Source organism: Spermophilus citellus (assembly GCF_964194105.1).
Source record: "Spermophilus citellus genome assembly, chromosome: 11".
NCBI classification, from domain to species: Eukaryota; Metazoa; Chordata; class Mammalia; order Rodentia; family Sciuridae; genus Spermophilus; species Spermophilus citellus.
In genome coordinates this window covers 114,437,428-114,455,803 of record NC_138192.1, presented here as the reverse complement: position 1 = coordinate 114,455,803, position 18,376 = coordinate 114,437,428, and the positions used below count along the sequence as shown (strand labels likewise).

The 18,376-nt window shown below is 37.5% G+C and overlaps 1 protein-coding gene and 1 long non-coding RNA gene across 2 annotated transcripts in view; one reads left to right on the top strand and one right to left on the bottom strand.

Annotated features, from left to right (window-relative positions):
• Positions 1-18,376, top strand: part of LOC308630869 — a 113,797-nt gene that overhangs the window by 94,503 nt on the left and 918 nt on the right. The window lies entirely within an intron of this gene.
• The window catches only part of VWC2L (von Willebrand factor C domain containing 2 like), a gene marked incomplete at its 3' end in the record, with an annotated part of 144,913 nt that continues 140,198 nt past the window's right edge, over positions 13,662-18,376 (bottom strand). Inside the window, exon 3 of the mRNA XM_081261670.1 lies at positions 13,662-13,810. Within this exon, the coding sequence (XP_081117796.1) occupies positions 13,662-13,810 (149 nt within the window). The remainder of the gene's footprint in view (positions 13,811-18,376) is intronic.

The window sequence follows — 18,376 nt, the reverse complement described above, 5'->3', positions numbered from 1 at the left end:
CCACTTGGCCAGAGGGATAGGGGCATCATTTTTGCACACAGACAACCACTACTTTAGGCATGAATAAAAGTGATTTAACCTATTTCTTCTTCAGAAAAAAATAGCTGTTTGTTGATATTCATAAGGACTGGTACTTAGGAATAAGTACTGGTATCCCAAGGATACCAGTATCTGTAGATACTTGGGTCCTGTATATAAAATGGGACATTTTAAGTCATCTCTAGATTACTTATAATGCTTGATAAAATATAAATGCTGGTAAATAGTTGTTATGTTATATTGTTTAGGGAATAATGACAAAAGAAAAAAATCTGTACATGTTCAGTACAGATGCAATTGTTTCTTCCCAAATATTTTCAATCTGCTATTGGTGAAATCCACAGACGTGGAACCTACAGATACAGAGGGCCAACTATACTTGCTAATTCAGCAGATACTGTACATACATCTTCCATTACACTTTTTTTTTTAGGAAAGAGCATTCCTAACCTTTGTTTTTTTTCTACATGATACAAAATTAGCTAATGACTAATAAACCAAAGCAGCAACCTTGGATTTTGTGAAAGTTAAGGAAAATTTAATGCCAAGAGCTCTACATCTGCAACTGAAATTAGTCCCAGTGCACCCCTTCTGCTCTCAGATTCTGGACAAGCCAATAAAATACTAGAAGACATGCAATACAATGAAAATTGGTTCTTTGGGTATCATAGCATCTTGACTTAGAAGGATTTTAACCTTGGCCTTGTGCTTCCTGTGGGGCCTGTTGCTGATGCTGCTCAAGTGCTGGGAATATCAAGCAGGATAAAGAATTTTTCATCTGAGTAAAATTAAAAATGAAACCTTCAAAGTCTTATTGATTCTAGACATGTTCTATATGCATTAAATTGAAACTAATGGACTGAGAAATGGGCATTTCAGCACGTATAGGTAAGAATTATTTGTGTGAGAATAAATTGCTCACATGCCCTTTATCCAGCAATATATGTATCTGTAGACATGGGTGTATAACACTAAAGCATTCTGTTGAATATTTTTTATATAACTGAGAATCAGTTTTTATTCAGGTCACTTAAATTCTGTTCATGGCTAATCCATCATTAGCTCTTGACTTTGCTTCTCTAAAATATAGGTGGACAAGATTTGAGGAATTTTTGACTATAGGAAACATTGAATGAGATCTTAGCATGAAAAGCCTATGGAAGAATATATGGCTAGGTAATGTTTGTGAGCTTCTGATTATGGTTGCAATATATTACTTGGTTTGCTTCCATGTCTTAGTTCTATTGTCTGTTCATATGCAATCTTACTTACCTAGTGATTTTAACTGTCATCTATGTTGTTAAGACATTTCAACCTGTATTCCTATCTTGACCTTGGCCTTGAACTTTCAGTGGATCCTGGAGAGAGAAACTTAAATCATAAGGGGGCCTGGAATTTAGCATGTCTAAAGTTTAACTCATTGTATTTCTACAAACCAAACCTATTAATCTCCTGTACTTCAGGCCTCCCTCAAGCTCTATGGCTGCTTCCCTTCAATTTCCTTATTCAGTTACCAAATCCTCATAATCATCTTGCCTAAATTTAGCTCAAATGGATCAAGTTTATTTTACTTCTGATCTTTTTTCAGTTCAGTGTCACTTTTCCCACATGCATTTTCATGATGTAGCTAGAAACATAATCCCCTTTCCAAGGTGCACACTTGGTATAGGAAACCCTTAGTGCTTTCTTAACTCTGTAGACTGGAGTGTGGCATCTTAGGAGGGTTCACAGGGCCCTTGCTTTCTTGGTCTACCCCTGCCTGCCTGGCTTTACCCCTCAGTCTGAGTGTACCACGAAAGTGCTTGTAGCTCTTGGCTCAGCTGCATCTCTAGGCATCTCATTAGCCCTTACTCATCTTTCAAGACTCAACATGTTTTCTCCAGAAAGTTGTCTCTGAAATTCAATTTAAAATAGTAAATGCTCGCTGTGTGGCTTTACATCCTTTTCAAACCTCTGTGTAGTGAATTTTTACTGATGGTGTTTTGTTTCTTCACTATATTATAAGGTTGTAGAGAAAAAGCCTATTTTGTATACATCTTTACATCCACAACATCAAACCTGTGCCTTTCATGTGGCAAATAAGGATTCATACTAAATTGTCTTTGAGTTAGATGAATACATTCAATAGTTTTATATAAGTTTTCCTATCCTTTGGCTGATAGTTCTGGGTAATTTGGTGGATTATTGAAACACACCTTGGAAGAATTCTTAATTGAGATGCTCTCTGTGCCATGTATAGGTTAAAAGCAGGTTTTAAGCAAGTGTTATATTTTTAAGTCCTAATGGATGGACATCAAAGTTTCAGCTTATTCCTTTAAGATACTGCTTAAGTTTCTGGGAACTGGGTGTGCTTCTGGGATTACATGTTTTCTGCTATCATATGTCATAATAAGTACTATCAATGTTTGATGTGTTAAACATGTAAATATCCTTTATATAAATTACTCCTAATAATTAATGACCACCAAATTGAGTCCTTCACAGTCTCTGAGCTCCCTTCCAGTTTTAAACTCTCCCCAACTGCTAAAGAAACCTTAGGACTGGAAAAGGAAGGAAAAAAAAAAAGAATGATTTTATTATGAGTGCTGGATGGGAACATTCTTTGGTCCATGTTGATTATCTGAAATCTCCTAGAGTGGCCCCATCACATGGCCATCTGCAGCACCTATGAAGAAAGCTCAAATGTTTCATATTAATGTGCTCTCCTGATCATTTTATAAGCTCCTTCTCATCCTAAGAATCTCAAACGTAGAAGCCAAAGAGTCTATTTTCTCTGACGAAATAGGTTAATGACCAAAACAAAAAAGTATCAATACAAAAATACACAACATCTTACCAGGTCCTCTCTCTGACAAATGATTTGTCCTAAGTAGATCTATTAGATGGGAGGAAAGATAGGCACAAGTCTTTATAAAAATGTCATTTTGGTAGTCTACATTGCCCTACTTTCCTGAGATGGGATGATATGCTTTTTTCTAATCATATGCACTTGCTTTACTGACTTTGTATTCATTTGGTGGTTTTAGCACCAAAATGTTGAGCAACTGGACCTCTAATTTAAGAAAACTATAATGTACATATTCTTGGAAATGAGAAAAAAATATTTCGAAAATAGTAAATTTATTTGATGATGAAGCATTTTGCTCATTTAGAGAGATTTATATATGTCTCCTACAATAAGAACATAAAAAAGAAGGGAACAAATCAAAAGATTTAGGTTAAAATTAGTTTTGTATTTTGAGGATGTCTACGATATTTATGTTTTGTTTATTAATTGACTCATCCAAAAGAAGTAAATTGAACATGCCCCATGTGCCAGGGGCACTGCTATGGTCCTATTGACTTAGAGGCTGGAGGGATAAAGTTTCAGTGAAGCAAGGTGAATGAATTCTGGAAATTTGCTCTACAGCATTATACCTATAACCAACAATACTGTATTATACACTTAAAAATTTGTTAATGGTAGGTAGATCTCATGTTATGTTCTCACAATAAACTCAACTAAACAGATATTCACTTAGAATGAATTCTGCATACCAAGGCCAAAAGCTTTTGGCCTTGCAAGCATGATTCCAGAAATATCTATAGACCCATTAAGCAGTGGACCTTTACAATGATCCAGTTTATTTGACCCAGCTCAATAGACATAAATCAAGTCTGAAATCAAATTATTTGGGGCTAGATAAGTCAGTTCAGCCTCAGTTCTGATGATGCTAAATATGCCATTGCTCAAATTAGCGAGTTTTAAAAATGTATATTTTATTGGGTTCATAAGAAGAGGGTTACAGAACATGTTTCTAGTTGTATTTCAATGGAAAAGTGATGCATTTCCAACATGCCCCATTATTTTTCTGGAAGACAGCTAAAGAAACAATACGGTGCTATAGACCCAGTTTACGTGCTGTGGATTTATACGCACTGAAATATAGATTATATACTAAACAAAGAGTATTTTTCTGAGTTGACATCATTTCAATAGGCATACGAGTTTGATGACTAGCCTCCCATTTTCTCCAAGTGCAAATCAATGGGGTGGAATATGTGATTACAGATGTATGTTCTAGTTTTACTTCTTCAAGTGCAAAGAGGGAAATGTATCATTGCACGCTACATTGGTGTTATGAGATACCATAATTCCATGCACCTCCCCCATTTTTTAAGTTGCTTTCTGCCTTTTAAGATGCATCATTTCACAGTTTCACTGCTGTTGTGAACCTGGCCTCCCTGCCCATTGGAGGACATCGATTCCAAGGTGTTTTTTAAAAAAACAACACCTAGTTGTGACGTCTACTGAAGCTATGGTAGACTGCTGACTCTGGATTCTTGGTAGCCTCTGGCCTGCCAATAAAGATAATTTTTTTTTCTGGAGAAAAGGGACTAGAAATTGGAATTTGATTGGTTCTGTTGTCATTTATGAGTGGTTCAGAGTCTCTCTGACTACTATGTATATCCAAAGTGTGACTTGTACTCAATAATCCATGAACTAGAAGGTGAATGTGGGTATTGATAGCAAACCCAGGCAATTAAAGTTAACATTCCTGAAAGCAGAATACTTGTCAGCCTGGAAAAACAGGCAGTTGAGTGTTGAGAATGTCCTGCAACTTCAATGGGGTCTCTTGGGAAATATAGGGAGTAGCTAGCCCAACCAGCAGGACACAGTGTGCCTTGTGTAAACAAATGAAGTGACCTGGAGAACCTTCTCCTCCAACTGCATATAGAGCTCTCCTGTACATCTGGATACCCAGGGAAGCTGTCCTCTGTACGGTTCTTGGGAGTGGTGACCTTAAGGCCATGTCAGACAGTAAACAGTAGGTAAATGGAAAAGCCATCTCAAGCAGAAATTATTATCTAGTTGCCAAAACAGAAAAAAAGAAGAGAAAAAAACAAACAAAAACCCCCAACCATAGGTTTATGTCAATAATTTGCACATTTAATAAGAAATTTTTTATACATACATTTCATTGTCACTGCAATGATTTAAGAATCCATGGCAGCTTGGTTTTCATCCCCCTCTGTAACTCTTCTGTGCTCATGTCCCGCCTCTTTCTGAAATCAATGGACCACATGAGCCACAAATGATTAGGGATGGGAAATGAAATCTATGATCAAGCAGAACTAATGAAATGCTTCACCGCAAAGCAAAGGTGGAGAAAGAATTACTGTAGGCTAAATAAGCCTCAAATTGGGTACAAAAGAGGAGACTGGGGAGATGGAGACATAGCAAGTACTTGATCTTAATGACACAGCCATCAGTCCACCGCAATATTTATATCTTTATACATTTCTAAAGATATATAGACCTTTGCTATTTATACATAGATACAAATATATACACATATGTACTTTAAACATTTTTATACTTGAAATTTACATATTATATATCTTCTATTTATATATCCAATAACCTCAAAATTTACCTGTAAGATCTTGCCTAGCATCTTTGTCATTATCTGCTTGTGAAATTATAACAAGGAAACTTCTGGACAATTGGTTTTAAGACTAGTCTTATGACCTTGGAGAGCAGCTGGTCATCCTGAAATGTTACACTTTCAATACATTTGGGAAGAAATCCTTACTCCAAAATGCATCTCTTTCTTGCTTTCTAACACTTTCCTTTCTTTCCACAGTTGAGCCTGGTACCAAGTAGGAGTTCAAAGACGAGGCCAAAAATGCAAGTTCAACTGAAGGGGGTGATATTACCCAAATTACCCAAATTACTAAAGGGAGGTAAGGACAAATTTTTGGATAAAATGCAGTATACTGGGTACCTGAAGTAGATAAAGGAGAAAGAATTCCAATGGCCAGTGAATTGGCTACAGAAAAGATGGGCTGATGTTATCAAGACAAATGATTCCACAACAATATGTAGGTGACTCATCTTTGCTTTTTAAAACATTTTTTTTTTAATTTGCTCAAAGCTCTTGATTTTGTGCCAGGTACATATTTACTGGTTTCATTGGATTTCATTATTAGCAAAATGAGGCAGGTACGTGTTCTGAGCTGTGTCAGCAGAAACTACACCTTATAAACTGTAAGAGGGCATCTGTCACTTTCTCCCTTCTTTACCTGACCTATTCCTCTTTTAAAACTCAGGTAATGAGTTCCACCTTCCAGAAAGCCCTCCCACAGACCCAGGATGATGCGTTACTTTCACTCTTGTTCCTGGTGTACCTGTTCCTGCTTAGAGCATGGCACTGCCCTCTGTTAGTTCAGACTTGCTTTGTTCATCTCATCAGACAGCAAGCTCCTTGGCAACAGGAAAAAAAAAATGCTACATTCAGTTCAGCCACAGTGTCACCTTTCCTATCTGGAGAGTTGCTTATTGAATAAATGAACAAACCCTTTAATTAATATGACAGATGAATAGACTGGACCGTAGGGACTTGGTTAGCCACTATCTAACATGGAAAAGTCCCAGGAAATATCTATTTTATTAACATAGTGTACTTTAAAAAGTTGTATCTATTTTTTTTTCTGAATTAAAAAAAATTAGGATTCTTCTCAGCATTCTTGGCCCATATTTTCATGATGAGCCCACTGTGGGGGGAATATGATAATAGATCCTAGATGAAATTTGGAACCATAATTGAAAATGCTATAGAAATAGCCATCTCTGAAATGTACACTAAGTCACCAGGAAAGTAGGCGGTTGAGGGGAACTATTTCCTGAAAGCTAAATTACCTGAGTGTGTGGATACCTTTCCCTGGAGATGGTGGCTACTGGAGGCCAGAACAGACCTTTCAACAAGATTAAAGAGATGCTATTAATTGCTATCGATCATGGGTCAACAAATTAAATTACATCTGCAACTGCATCTCTGAAAGGTCTAAATGAGAAATGCTGTTAATGGGTCTGGCTGACCCAATGTTGTGATTAATTAAAAAGAAAATGAAACCCAAAAAACAAACAAAGGCAAAAATATATAAATAATGGGAGAAGGTTAAGCATCTTGGAAATCTCAAATTGAATGGCTTTTCCAGGGCCGAACTCACCATTTAACCCTAGAGGTTTGTTTGTTCAAACAGACAGACAAAACAGAGATGGCCATAGTGGACAGCCAAATAATCCCTTTTCTGAATTTCCAGAATCCTGGTGAACAACAATACAGAAAAAAAGTCAGCATTTTATATTCCAAAGGGGCAAGAGCAGAGAGAGCTGTTGGAAACACATAAGCAGTTTGTATCACAGTATGCAAATAAATTCTGGAAGGAGATTAATATGCAATAAACTAATGAAAGAATTCTTTTATACTTGCCCTTCCAAATTTTGACTTTCATTTCAAGGATACTATGAAAAACAACTCATGACCAATAGTGAACTTTGACCCTTCAACTTGCGATTATTCAAACTGAGATGAAGATAATGTTGGCAAATAGAAACAGGATGGGCTGCCCTAGAGACGAGCAGATCTGATCCTAAATAGCTGAAAAATCACCAGCATCTTCACCATAATGCCCTAAAATGAGATCATGTGCCCCCTTCCATGCAATGCATAGCTTCTTCTTATTGGTGGTTGTTATTAGCATCAGTGTCTTTCTAGTCATTTAAGATAGCAATGTGACAGTTTTTATTTTTTAATTCCCATTTGATCCTCCATAGAGTCCTGTTGTCCCAGCTGTTCTGTTTGAGTCTCACTCATATCAGATTATAGTCTTATTATTTTTTCCTGAGCTTTTGTAATTACCTTTTGTTAGTGTCCCCACCTCTTTCTCTCCAGACCTCAACTCATCCTTCATTCTGCTGTCAGAATTGTTTCCAAGACAGAAATGTGGCCATGCTACTCTCTGATTTGACATCAGTTAGTACAAAGTATCAATTAAAACTAAGTTCAATTTTCTTAGCATGATTTTCAAGGTCTTAACAAATGAGTTTTCTTCCCAGACACATCTCTCACTGTATGTCTCCACTCAAAATCACACCTGACTGCTTGTTACATGTGAAATAGACTATTCACCTAAGTAACAAGATCCAAATCCAGCATCATCTTACCCACATCTCCTCTGTTACCACCAGTCCTGATAATGATAACTAGTGCATGATAGGGCCTTTTTATATGGCAGGCTCTAGTCTAAGCTATCTTATGGATGCTATTCTGTTAAACGTTGTCAACCCTCGAAAATAAAAGCTGATTCTGCTTCTTTCTAATTGAGTGAGCCTGAGAAAATCACAAAACCTCTCTGGACTTCAGTATCCCAGTCTGCAAAATGGGAACACCAGTTCATAATTTCATGGTGGCTATGAGGATGGTTGAACTAATGGATTCAAGTCATTGTCTCATGTAAAGTAGCCATTTTAGTGTCTGACACATGGAAGGGGCTCAAGAAATGAAAGTTGAATTTTATATCCAAATTTCCTCCCTTTCCTACTCTTTCCCCATAACTACTGATTTGGAAAAAATTTTAAACTGAAACTTAATTCTGAAAGTGTAGCTTTGTGAAAGTACCCTCACTCAAAATCAGTTTGTAATGAGAGTGCAGGGACTTTTAAAATTGGAATTGGGGATTCAAAGAATTAAGAGTTCAAGATTTTCAAAAGTTAAAAAGAAAGCCGTGTCACTACCACCCCAGAAAAAGATTTGGACTATCAAAGAAATTTTGAGTCCTTTAAATTAAATGAAAGAAAGTCTACTCAATGCATTTAATTTTTATTTTATGAAGGGTGCTGTGTCTTGTTCATCGAAAGAATAATGTGCCTTGTAAGAATGTAAGGTAGATTGGGGAGAACCAGGCATTTAAACTAGGATTGTACCGCTTGAGGCTTGCTGATAGGGCATCATCCCAATTTAAGGAAAGCATGGATGAGTTTCCTGACTCAGAGAATTTTTGTCATTCAAAATGAGGGAAATATCTTTCTTTAAAAGTGGAATAGTCCCAACATAGAGCCCAACAAACCCAGGACTTTTCATTTATGGCTTTTCTGCCATGATTTCCAGTGCCTTCTCCCTGGAACCTGAGACTGAATTGAACTGTAAACAATGGGCATAGGGAGTGGAGAATTGGATACACAGGAAATTGAAATGCAAGAAAGTCTAATCTTGTTTTAAGAAAATATTGGAAGAGTAGAACTGTGTAGTTGTGTGTTGGGGACACCATGTTGATATTTTCTTAGTGGTCAGCTTTTTTTCTTTCTCTACAATGCAGATGATAGCAATTTACAAAATATTGTCCAGTTTGATTCTGTATTAGGGAGTATGTTTGTCTCATGGAGAAAGAAAATAACAATTTACTCTTACTCTGGAGGAAAGCTTACATTCAGAAGAGGTGTTATCCTCTGGGTGGTGGCCACCAACAACAGTTCTTGCTTGGGACTCTTCATTTCCCTTTTAAGGCAATAAGTTTCAGGGTCTAGGAGAGAGTTTAACATGGAATGAAAAGAATATGCATTCTCTTTAGCGTTTGCCTGTGAACACAAAAGCCCACTCAGGAACCACAAAAAAGGTTCAAATGAACCAGCAGCAAATGAATATATTAAATATATTAATATATTAAATACTAACGATAATGAATATATTAAATACTAACAATAATCTATCATTATTGCATAAATATAATATATATATTATATATATAAATATAACACAAATCCTAAAATAACAAAAATATCCAAGGTGACATCATACTTTGTAACTGTGATTGGCAGAGTAAAAGCCTTACTTTGAAATTAGGAGGCAGAACCATATCTTGGAAAATCTAAGAAATTTGAATATGGATTCTATATTAGATATACTACAGAATTACTAATTTTATTAAATTTAATAATATATAATAATATGGTTTTACAAGAAAACTCCACTTTTTAAACAGAGATGATTGTTGCCAGTTGCAAAAGGCTAAACGATATGATGCTTGATATTTATTTTAAAGAAAATTTAAGGAAAAAAAGGTATTATGCAAGATTTTGATAAGTATTGAACTGGGGAAATGGGTGAATGGAGGCCCCTTATAATATTTTCTCAATTTTTGTGAAAGTTTGAAAAAATTTATAAGACATTCCGCTTTGCTACTTCCTGTCCAGTGACCTTGGGCAGAGCATTTAACCTCTCATGTTCCAGTTTTCTCAAGACAAAGAAGTAATTAGAGTGTTCCTCCCTCAGAGGTGTGTTGTATGGGTTGAAGGCATCCTGTGGACTGAGAGATTAGAGCGGCATGAACATGCAATAACGATAGATTATCGTTAGTATTTAATATATCCATGAGGTCAGGAAAGATTTTTCCTACCATTTGCTGCTGGTTCATTTGAGCCTTTTTTGTGGTTCCTGAGTTGGCCTTTGTGTAATGAAAAATGAAACGGTACACAGGCAAATGCTACCGCAAATGCATAATTCTAATTGAATGCTACTGCAATGACACATGTGCTTTCAGATGATAGAAGTCACCAAGAACTAGTCATTAAATAATGGGAGTAGGGAGAAGAGAGATTCGGGAAGGAAAATATACCACAAACAATGTTCGCTGGTTAACACACTTTATATTTAACAAAATAATTTTTTAATAATATATTCTTTTACACATCAAATATTGTTGCTAGAATCCCCTTTTTACAGTTAAGTGTTTAGTTAGTTTTTTTTTTTCTCACTAGTTTTCAGGCACACCATTTTTCAAAGATTTTAGAAACTGAATCATTTTTAACAGGCATCGACCTACAAACAGGATGTTGCTCCCTCATTCGAACATAGCTGTAGTTAAAGCCGAGAACCCAGAGAACAAAAGGCAGAGGAGAAATGGTAATACAGAGGTGACAGTGTGGCTGCAAATGAAGCCTTCAAAGGAAAAAAAAAAATCAAAACAAAACAAAACAACCAGACCAGAACTATGTTGTTCAGAGTTTGGAAAGAATTTCTCAATGACCTGGTAGAAGGGAGTTATAAAATGATGATCGGTTTAGGAGAAATTCTGTCACAGTATAGGTTCATCACTCTCCCTAAAGGGGAAAAAATTGTCAGTGCTACAAAGTCTTAAAGGAAGGAGCTTGCAGAGAAGCTGGAAAAAAAAAAAAAAAAAAGCTAGAAACCCAACAAGAGCAATAAAACTCCCTCTCTTGGTAACAGAGGCCACCGAGTAGCTGCCTCTTACAGACCCTCTGATGAGAGTATCTTGATGGATGTTATCCTCCATTCTAGTAAATTCTTGCTGTGACTGTCCCTGTACCAAAACTTTAATGCAAAATGTCTGTACCTCAGCTTCCCAGTTGCACTCTCTTTCTGTTTTCTGAAAAGGACATAGTAACTCCTTAATAATAGATAAGGTACTATGCTACATGGCCCTACTAATGATATGTTCTGAGGTTTCAGACCTTTTTCCTGTCATTTATTATGATTATTATTTCTTTCCAAGAGTGTGGATTTTTGAAGCTGGCAACAGGCAACCTCAGGGCAGAGAAAGCTCTATAATACGTCTCTGTCTAGACACGAGCTGCAAGTGTGGAATGCCTTTGCTGTTGAGTGGAGGCATAAATCATGCAGAATTGTTCATGAATGATTCATGACTGTCTATATGATGTATCCATGGTGGCAACTGAAAGGCTCCAACCTTGCCGCAAATTGGTGTTCTAAGGGAAGGCGGCTGGATGCTCTTCCTCGGGATGGCACCGGGATTGCTATTTGTATCATAACACAAGCACAGTGTGCATTAATGTGTCAGGTCCAACTTGTCGGCACATTAATTTTGGAAATGACAACTCTTTCTTGATGACAGGAGATGCTTTCAGGGAGGTGAGACTGACAATTTTCAACAAAAAACCAATAGATGAGACTAAAAATATGATTTTCCTGAAGGTGGACCTATGCTGTTAGAATTGTCACTCCTTACAGAGGCGACTGACTCCCCAGGGCTGCTGTTTGTGCATGTCCCAAAGAACTCAAGGGCTTACCCAAGTCACACATACAACCAGAGCAGAAACCACTCCACTGATTATTCTGGACCACTGACTCTCAGCCAGTTAACATTTTGTACCCACCCCACCCCTTTGGGGCCATTAGGCAATGTCTGGAGACATTTGGTTGTCACCACTGGGGGTTGCTACTGGCACCTAGTGGACAGAAGCCAGGGATGCTGCAAAACATTCTAAAAATGTACAAGACAGCCCCCACTGACAAATTGTGATCTGGCCCAAAATGACTAAGGATGAGACATCCTGAGCTAGAATATAGCACTCCACAGGAGCCACTGCAAAACCGAGGTTAGAGTGGGAGCAGGAAAAGAACACTGGTAATGAAGACAACCTTGAAGTTTCCTCAAGAACCCTACCAGATCTGCACCAGGGTTTTTAGGACAGGCGAGTGGAATAAGTGGCTAACTATGCCATGTGGTCTCAGAATTACAAATTTTGCACTTGGATCCAGGTGGCATCAGATACCCTGTATGTTATTTATTTATTTATTTATTTCTGTTACTATACTAGCAGCATTTCCAGGGCAACCTTGAGACTCTTCAAAGGTTCACTTTAATAGTTCAGTATCTAATATATACATTTTAAAAAATGTTCAACAAATGGAATTATATTGTGCAAGACTCACTCTACCCTAATCTTTAATTTAAATCAGCACTTGAGGTGGAAAAAGTGTCCTGAATCTGTATTTTAGACTTAGGGCTGAGCGGTATTTTTTTTTTTTTTTCCTGTAACATGGCAAATGTGGTCCTGAACCATAAAAACTGCTCATGTATAATTCTGGCTTTCAGGCACAGCTGAACTAGAAAGTCAGAAAGGTTCAGAAGGGTTCAGATTCACAGTGGGGCTACTCACCCTGGTTCTGGTATTTATATTGCCCAGTGACAGAGTGGGTTTACAGTGTGTTTAGTTACAAACCAAACTCAAATTCAGCATCATGAAAAAGTCTGATGACTAATGCTACCATTTTAAATACCTGTGTCTCTTTGGACTCTTTAGTCAAGCTCCTGGTGTTCTTTGCCTATTCATTTTTTGATTGGCAGTTTCAAGGTTTTGTGTATGAAATATGTGGTTTGTAAGAATCAAATTAAAGCCCCCACATAATGGACAAAATACCAGTTACCCACCATGTCCAGCAGAGGGTCCACTGGTGTGCGCACCCCTCTTTTCTTAGCTTACAGGGCATAATATTTACTCCAGGGATGGGATTGGTTGGATACTCTTGTATCTTCCTGCTCCCCCTGATGCTTCTTTAATAAATCTTTTTGACACATCTCAAAATTTTCTGTATTGTCAAATCTTGCCCTTTAGGTTCTAAAAGTGGAAAAAAAATATTCTAAGAGAAATGGCATGGAGGATGTACAGAAGAGTAAAAATGGAGTAAATCAGGGCCTGGTGAGCTGGCAGGTCGAAGGCATCACCAGGGAAGGAGCCTGTGCAAGGCTATTTCTTTCTTTTTGTTCCAGAAATCCAGTCGTCAAGTCACCATCAAGCATTGGTAATTACAAAAGCGGTTTAGATAGCTATATACCATATATATTTTATATAGCAAGAGAAAAAGAGAGAAATTTCCTCTTAGTAAAATATTCACTTTTGTCAACCCTAAAAGGTTTTGCTGGTGACCCTGTTGTAGCTGGCAGGAGTTTGTTTGTTTGTTTTGTTTTGTGTTAAACATGTGCAGTGTAGAAGCCATAGCATTCTCTCCTAAGAACTCCTCATTGGTTGGGAATTTGTCCTACACAGTCTGCTTGCCTTGGCATTCGCGCTTTGAACATTGAGCAGGCTTCCACCAGTCCCCGTTGTGACAGTGACAGATGTTACATTCGTCCACTTTCACTTCAATGCCAGCCGGAATTATTGTAGTTCCTGCAAAGCAGTTTGGACCTGGAACACACACATGCATCGATTAGTTGATTAAATCTGGGAAACTCCCCTTCTCGCTCCCATGCCTCTGTCTCCCAAGAGCAATCCCATCCCCTAAGATATGAACAAAGGGGTCAGAGTCTGCTAGCAACTTAACATCAAGAAACTTTCTATGCATCCCTTTGAAACTTTCAGCTCACTGTGTTTTGCACACAGCTCATATTTTCCATGTATATCATGCATTAAAAAAAAAAAAAGAGTGAGACAATGCTCAAGAATCTTACTGTCTGCTTACTGAGTATGTATGATTTTCTTAATTTAGGTTCTATGGATTAAATTTTATTTAATCTCTGGGGTTTAAAGATTGCCAAAGCATACCCTGAACCCACTAGGGGAGTACTGGCATGGTCTGCGGGACTGGATGGTGCCCATGGTTGATTCTCTCCCTTCGTGGGGTGGATGTGAGAAAATAAGCTCACTCGCTCCCCAGATTCAGCACCTCCTGAGCCTAGTTCCTGGAAACCCCAGCTTGTTTCTTGATAACAATGAATAATTCATGACCAGATGATTTATTCATGTCCCCAAACAAGCTTTGTTAAAGGTTCATTTGATTTTTATAAATGGAGTTCCTTTAATCTGCTGGCTATCTTTTTTTTTTCTTCTTCTTCTTCTATTTTTTTAAACAATGACCCAAATGGTTTGAAAGTCAGCAGGAATTTTATTCTATTTTTTCAGGTTCAGAAAAGCTTTACTGCAGAAGTCAACTGTTCATTTCAGGTGCATTTTAAAAAATTCACCAATCTTAGTTTTTCACTTCTTGACTATATTTTCCCCCCTTTCCCTTATTTATTTAATTACTTTCTTGCATTTTCCCCCCTTTGGCCTTCCCAATGTAGGGGTGCTAGTGTTCAGTATTAATTGATAATATTTTCCAAATTCAAATGGAATAAAAATTATTCCCCCAAATACAATGGATTAGAACAGGTGGTACAAATCATTGGTTTTAAAAAAAACAATTTGGTATAAGTCTTTTAAGTACACATTTGGGTAAAGAGAATCAGCACTGAGTCGTGTCTAGTATCACTGGCTACTTGCTATAGCCACTACAAGGTAGCCTGGCAGCATATGTCAATGACCTTGCCCTCCTTTTACTTTCTAACCACTTGATAAGACTGTACAAGACTGTCTTTACCAGCAAATAAATGAAATCGGAGGCTATCTGTAGTTCCAGTTCATTATTGAAAGCTTGCTTTTTAAAGATTTTTTTTTTAGTTGTAGTTGGACACAATACCTTTATTTTATTTATTTTTATGTGGTGCTAAGGATCGAAACCAGCATTTCAAACATGCTAGGCGAGCGCTTTACCATTAAGCCACAACCTCAGCCCCATGAAAGCTTGCTTTTATAAAAATAAGAACAATTAAGCTACAACATATATTTCTCAATACATAGCTGTTGCATATGCCATGGCTTTAAATGCCCATTGTTTTAGCACTCCCAGACCTCAGCTGTGCATACACTGACTTTCCTTCACTGGATGACATGAACAGCTGAGATGTGTGTCTGATCATGGAGAAATCAAGAGCTGGAGAGACACATTGGGTCAACTCTTGACAATTAAACAACTGGTGAATGATCTGCCTTTACCCCCAAGGGTGTTTCTTGTTCTTATCCTATGGTAAGTTCTTGGCATCCTAATTGCTAATTATTTAAGGATAACAATATTAATTCTGTAAATTTTGGGAATTAAATCATTGATAGATTGGATTGCCTTTGAGACTACACCTCTTTGGGAAAATTCATCACCAAACAATGCATGTGTTTTGAACTCAGAACTGAGAGAATATTCAGAGAACTTGGCAGAGTCTTTTCCAGAATGCAGCTGATTCTCCCATGCCTGATGTTGACAGACTTCTCTCAGCCCACCATTTCTAGGCCAGACCTAGTCTTCCCAAAGTCAAGGTAGCTTTGGAAATGGAACTAGGCATGGCTCCAACCTGTTGAACCAGTCAGCCTGGAAGATGCATGGACCCCCCTGTCCACCATCCTTTTCAACCCAAACTTTCACCCTAATTGTACACTCTTAACTTTTCCAAATGGGGAAAGCAAACCATGTTATTCTTAATAATAGTTTTAAAATATAGAAGTCTCTGAATATTACCCAGTAAGAGTTTTCATAGTTTCTTTAGATGATTTGGAAATCTGATAGAAAAATCTTAACTTTGTACGTGTGTGTGTGTGTGCACGCACATATCCATGTGCACGTTTGTATACTGCTGGTGCACAGGAGGCTGCATAGTCTCAAGGGTACAATAAGAGGGAAAGGGTGAGAGGAATGTGTAAAAAGAAATTTCTTACAAACGACTGTACACATCTTGATGGGATACTGTACTAGAGCTCTGGTGTTCTGGTGTTCGCCCCTTCTGCACATGTTGGTGCTGTGCTATGACCGGTATGTATTGAATTAACCTCTATACATCATTTCTTAAGAGCCATTGGGATTTGTTGCACTTTAAGCCCAAGAAATATTAATTATTTTGATGGATATAAGAAAGAAAGATGGATGTAAGAAAGAAAGATGCTTCTCATGTGCCAAAACTGACGAAAGGCACTGCCTATAATTAATATGATAAGCTCTCTACTGTCAATCTGATGACTAGAGGTATTTTACAGAATCAAAAATGCTTGCTTGATCTTATCAACTTTAGTACTACAGTGATTTTATTGGTGCCCTTCTGAGAATCTCAGGTGTAACTACAGCAAATCTCCAGTTTGCTGTTAATAGTCTTATCCACTTACAAGTAATTTAGATAATTGTCAAGCAGAATGGTGGCACTGTTTAAAAAGTGTTCTGGTATTAGGCCTTTCTCCTTAATAGTGTGACAGAAAATGCTAATTTGCTTTGAGCTTTTGAGTGTTCTACATGAGTTCCTTACCTAGGAAATATTTCTTTACTCCTCTCTAAAGTCCTCCTTTTATTTGGGGGCTGCTCTCCTTTTGCCATTGTCTATGTGAAGGGATAAGTTGCTTTGAAGAGTGAACTCAATGGCAAAGCAAGATATTTTAATGCAGACCACTTGGAGAAACTCCAGGGGGGAAGCAATGAAAATGATTAAACTGAAGGCTGGCAAATAGGACCTCTGAGGAAAGGTTAAAGGGATTGGAATTATTTAATCTAGAAAGAGAAGACAGAGGAATAACTCAATAACTCTCAGGGAATGAAGGCTTGTTACATGAAGAATGGTGACTAAATGTGTACTCTTTTTTTTTTTCTGGGGCATAAAATAAGAAGAAATGGAGATCCACTGATTCTCAATGAATTGAAAACACACACACACACACACACACACACACACACACACACACACTAACTTCTCAAATATCTGAAAGTTGAATGTGGTGATTCCCAAAAATGTGGTGAGATCTTCTTTAGAAAGGTTTAAGAATGGAAGAGAGGCCTGGATGTACAGTTTAGTGTACATCACGTGTTTGGCATGAGTGAGGTACTGGGTTCAATCCCCAGTACCCAAAACAACAAACAGAACAAAACCATGCAGGAGGTCTATCTGTCTAGTATGGTGTATATTGTCAGCAACTTGAAGGGAGAAACTGAATATCTGTTAGTTCTTATGGTCCAGGACTAATGCTGCGTCTAGCAAATATTAAGCACTCAGTATGGCTTGTTCAACTGAGTGAAACAGAATGACCTGCCTAGTTACGCATTGGAAACAAATTTATTTCCTGAACCTATAGATCAGACCCTATCTATTCATTAGGCCTAGTCTTAGTAACATAGGTATAGAAATATTGATAATCAATGCAAATGCATGGTGAGAATTTCTTTAACACTGACTTCATGCTAGGAATTTGTCTCATTTAATATTTACAAAAAAAATCATAGAAGGAAGGAACACACTCTTACCTCAGGATATGGTGCTTCACAGATAGAAAATAACTTGCCTGAAAGCACAAAGCCAGGAGGTAGCTTCAATGGGATATGAATTTGAATCTCTGTGACTCATAGGAGGCTTCTAGTTGCCCAGAAAAAGATTTCGGGAATTCATTGCTGTGTTGCTTTTCACAGATCCTGAGCTTCTAGTCAAAATTAAGAAGTCCAATTCATTTTAGTACCAGGAGGCATACTGAGCTAAGATTGGGATGTGGTTAGAAAGCAGTGAGACTGTTTATCTATTGAATTTTATGCATTTACTAGTTTTATAATGTGTATTCATATGGTCTCCAGGAAACATATTTTAAAACAAACAAAAATTCCCCATGGAGAAGATGCTGTGTGCAGTGAGGTATTCCTTAAGGCAGAGTGAAATTCCCACTGGTACTGGGTACAGACTGTTGTGATTTATATATGAGGTATCCCCAAAAAGGTTATGTGTGAAAAAATGCAAGAAGAGTCAGAGGTGAAATGATTAGATGATGGAGGTTGTAACCCAGTCAGTGGATTAATCCACTGATAGAAATGAACTGGGTGATAACTGTAGGTAGGTAGTATGTAGCTGGAGGAGATAGATCACTGAGGGCATGCCTTTGAAGTTTTTATGTTGTCCCTGGAGAGCAGAGTTCTGTTTCCTG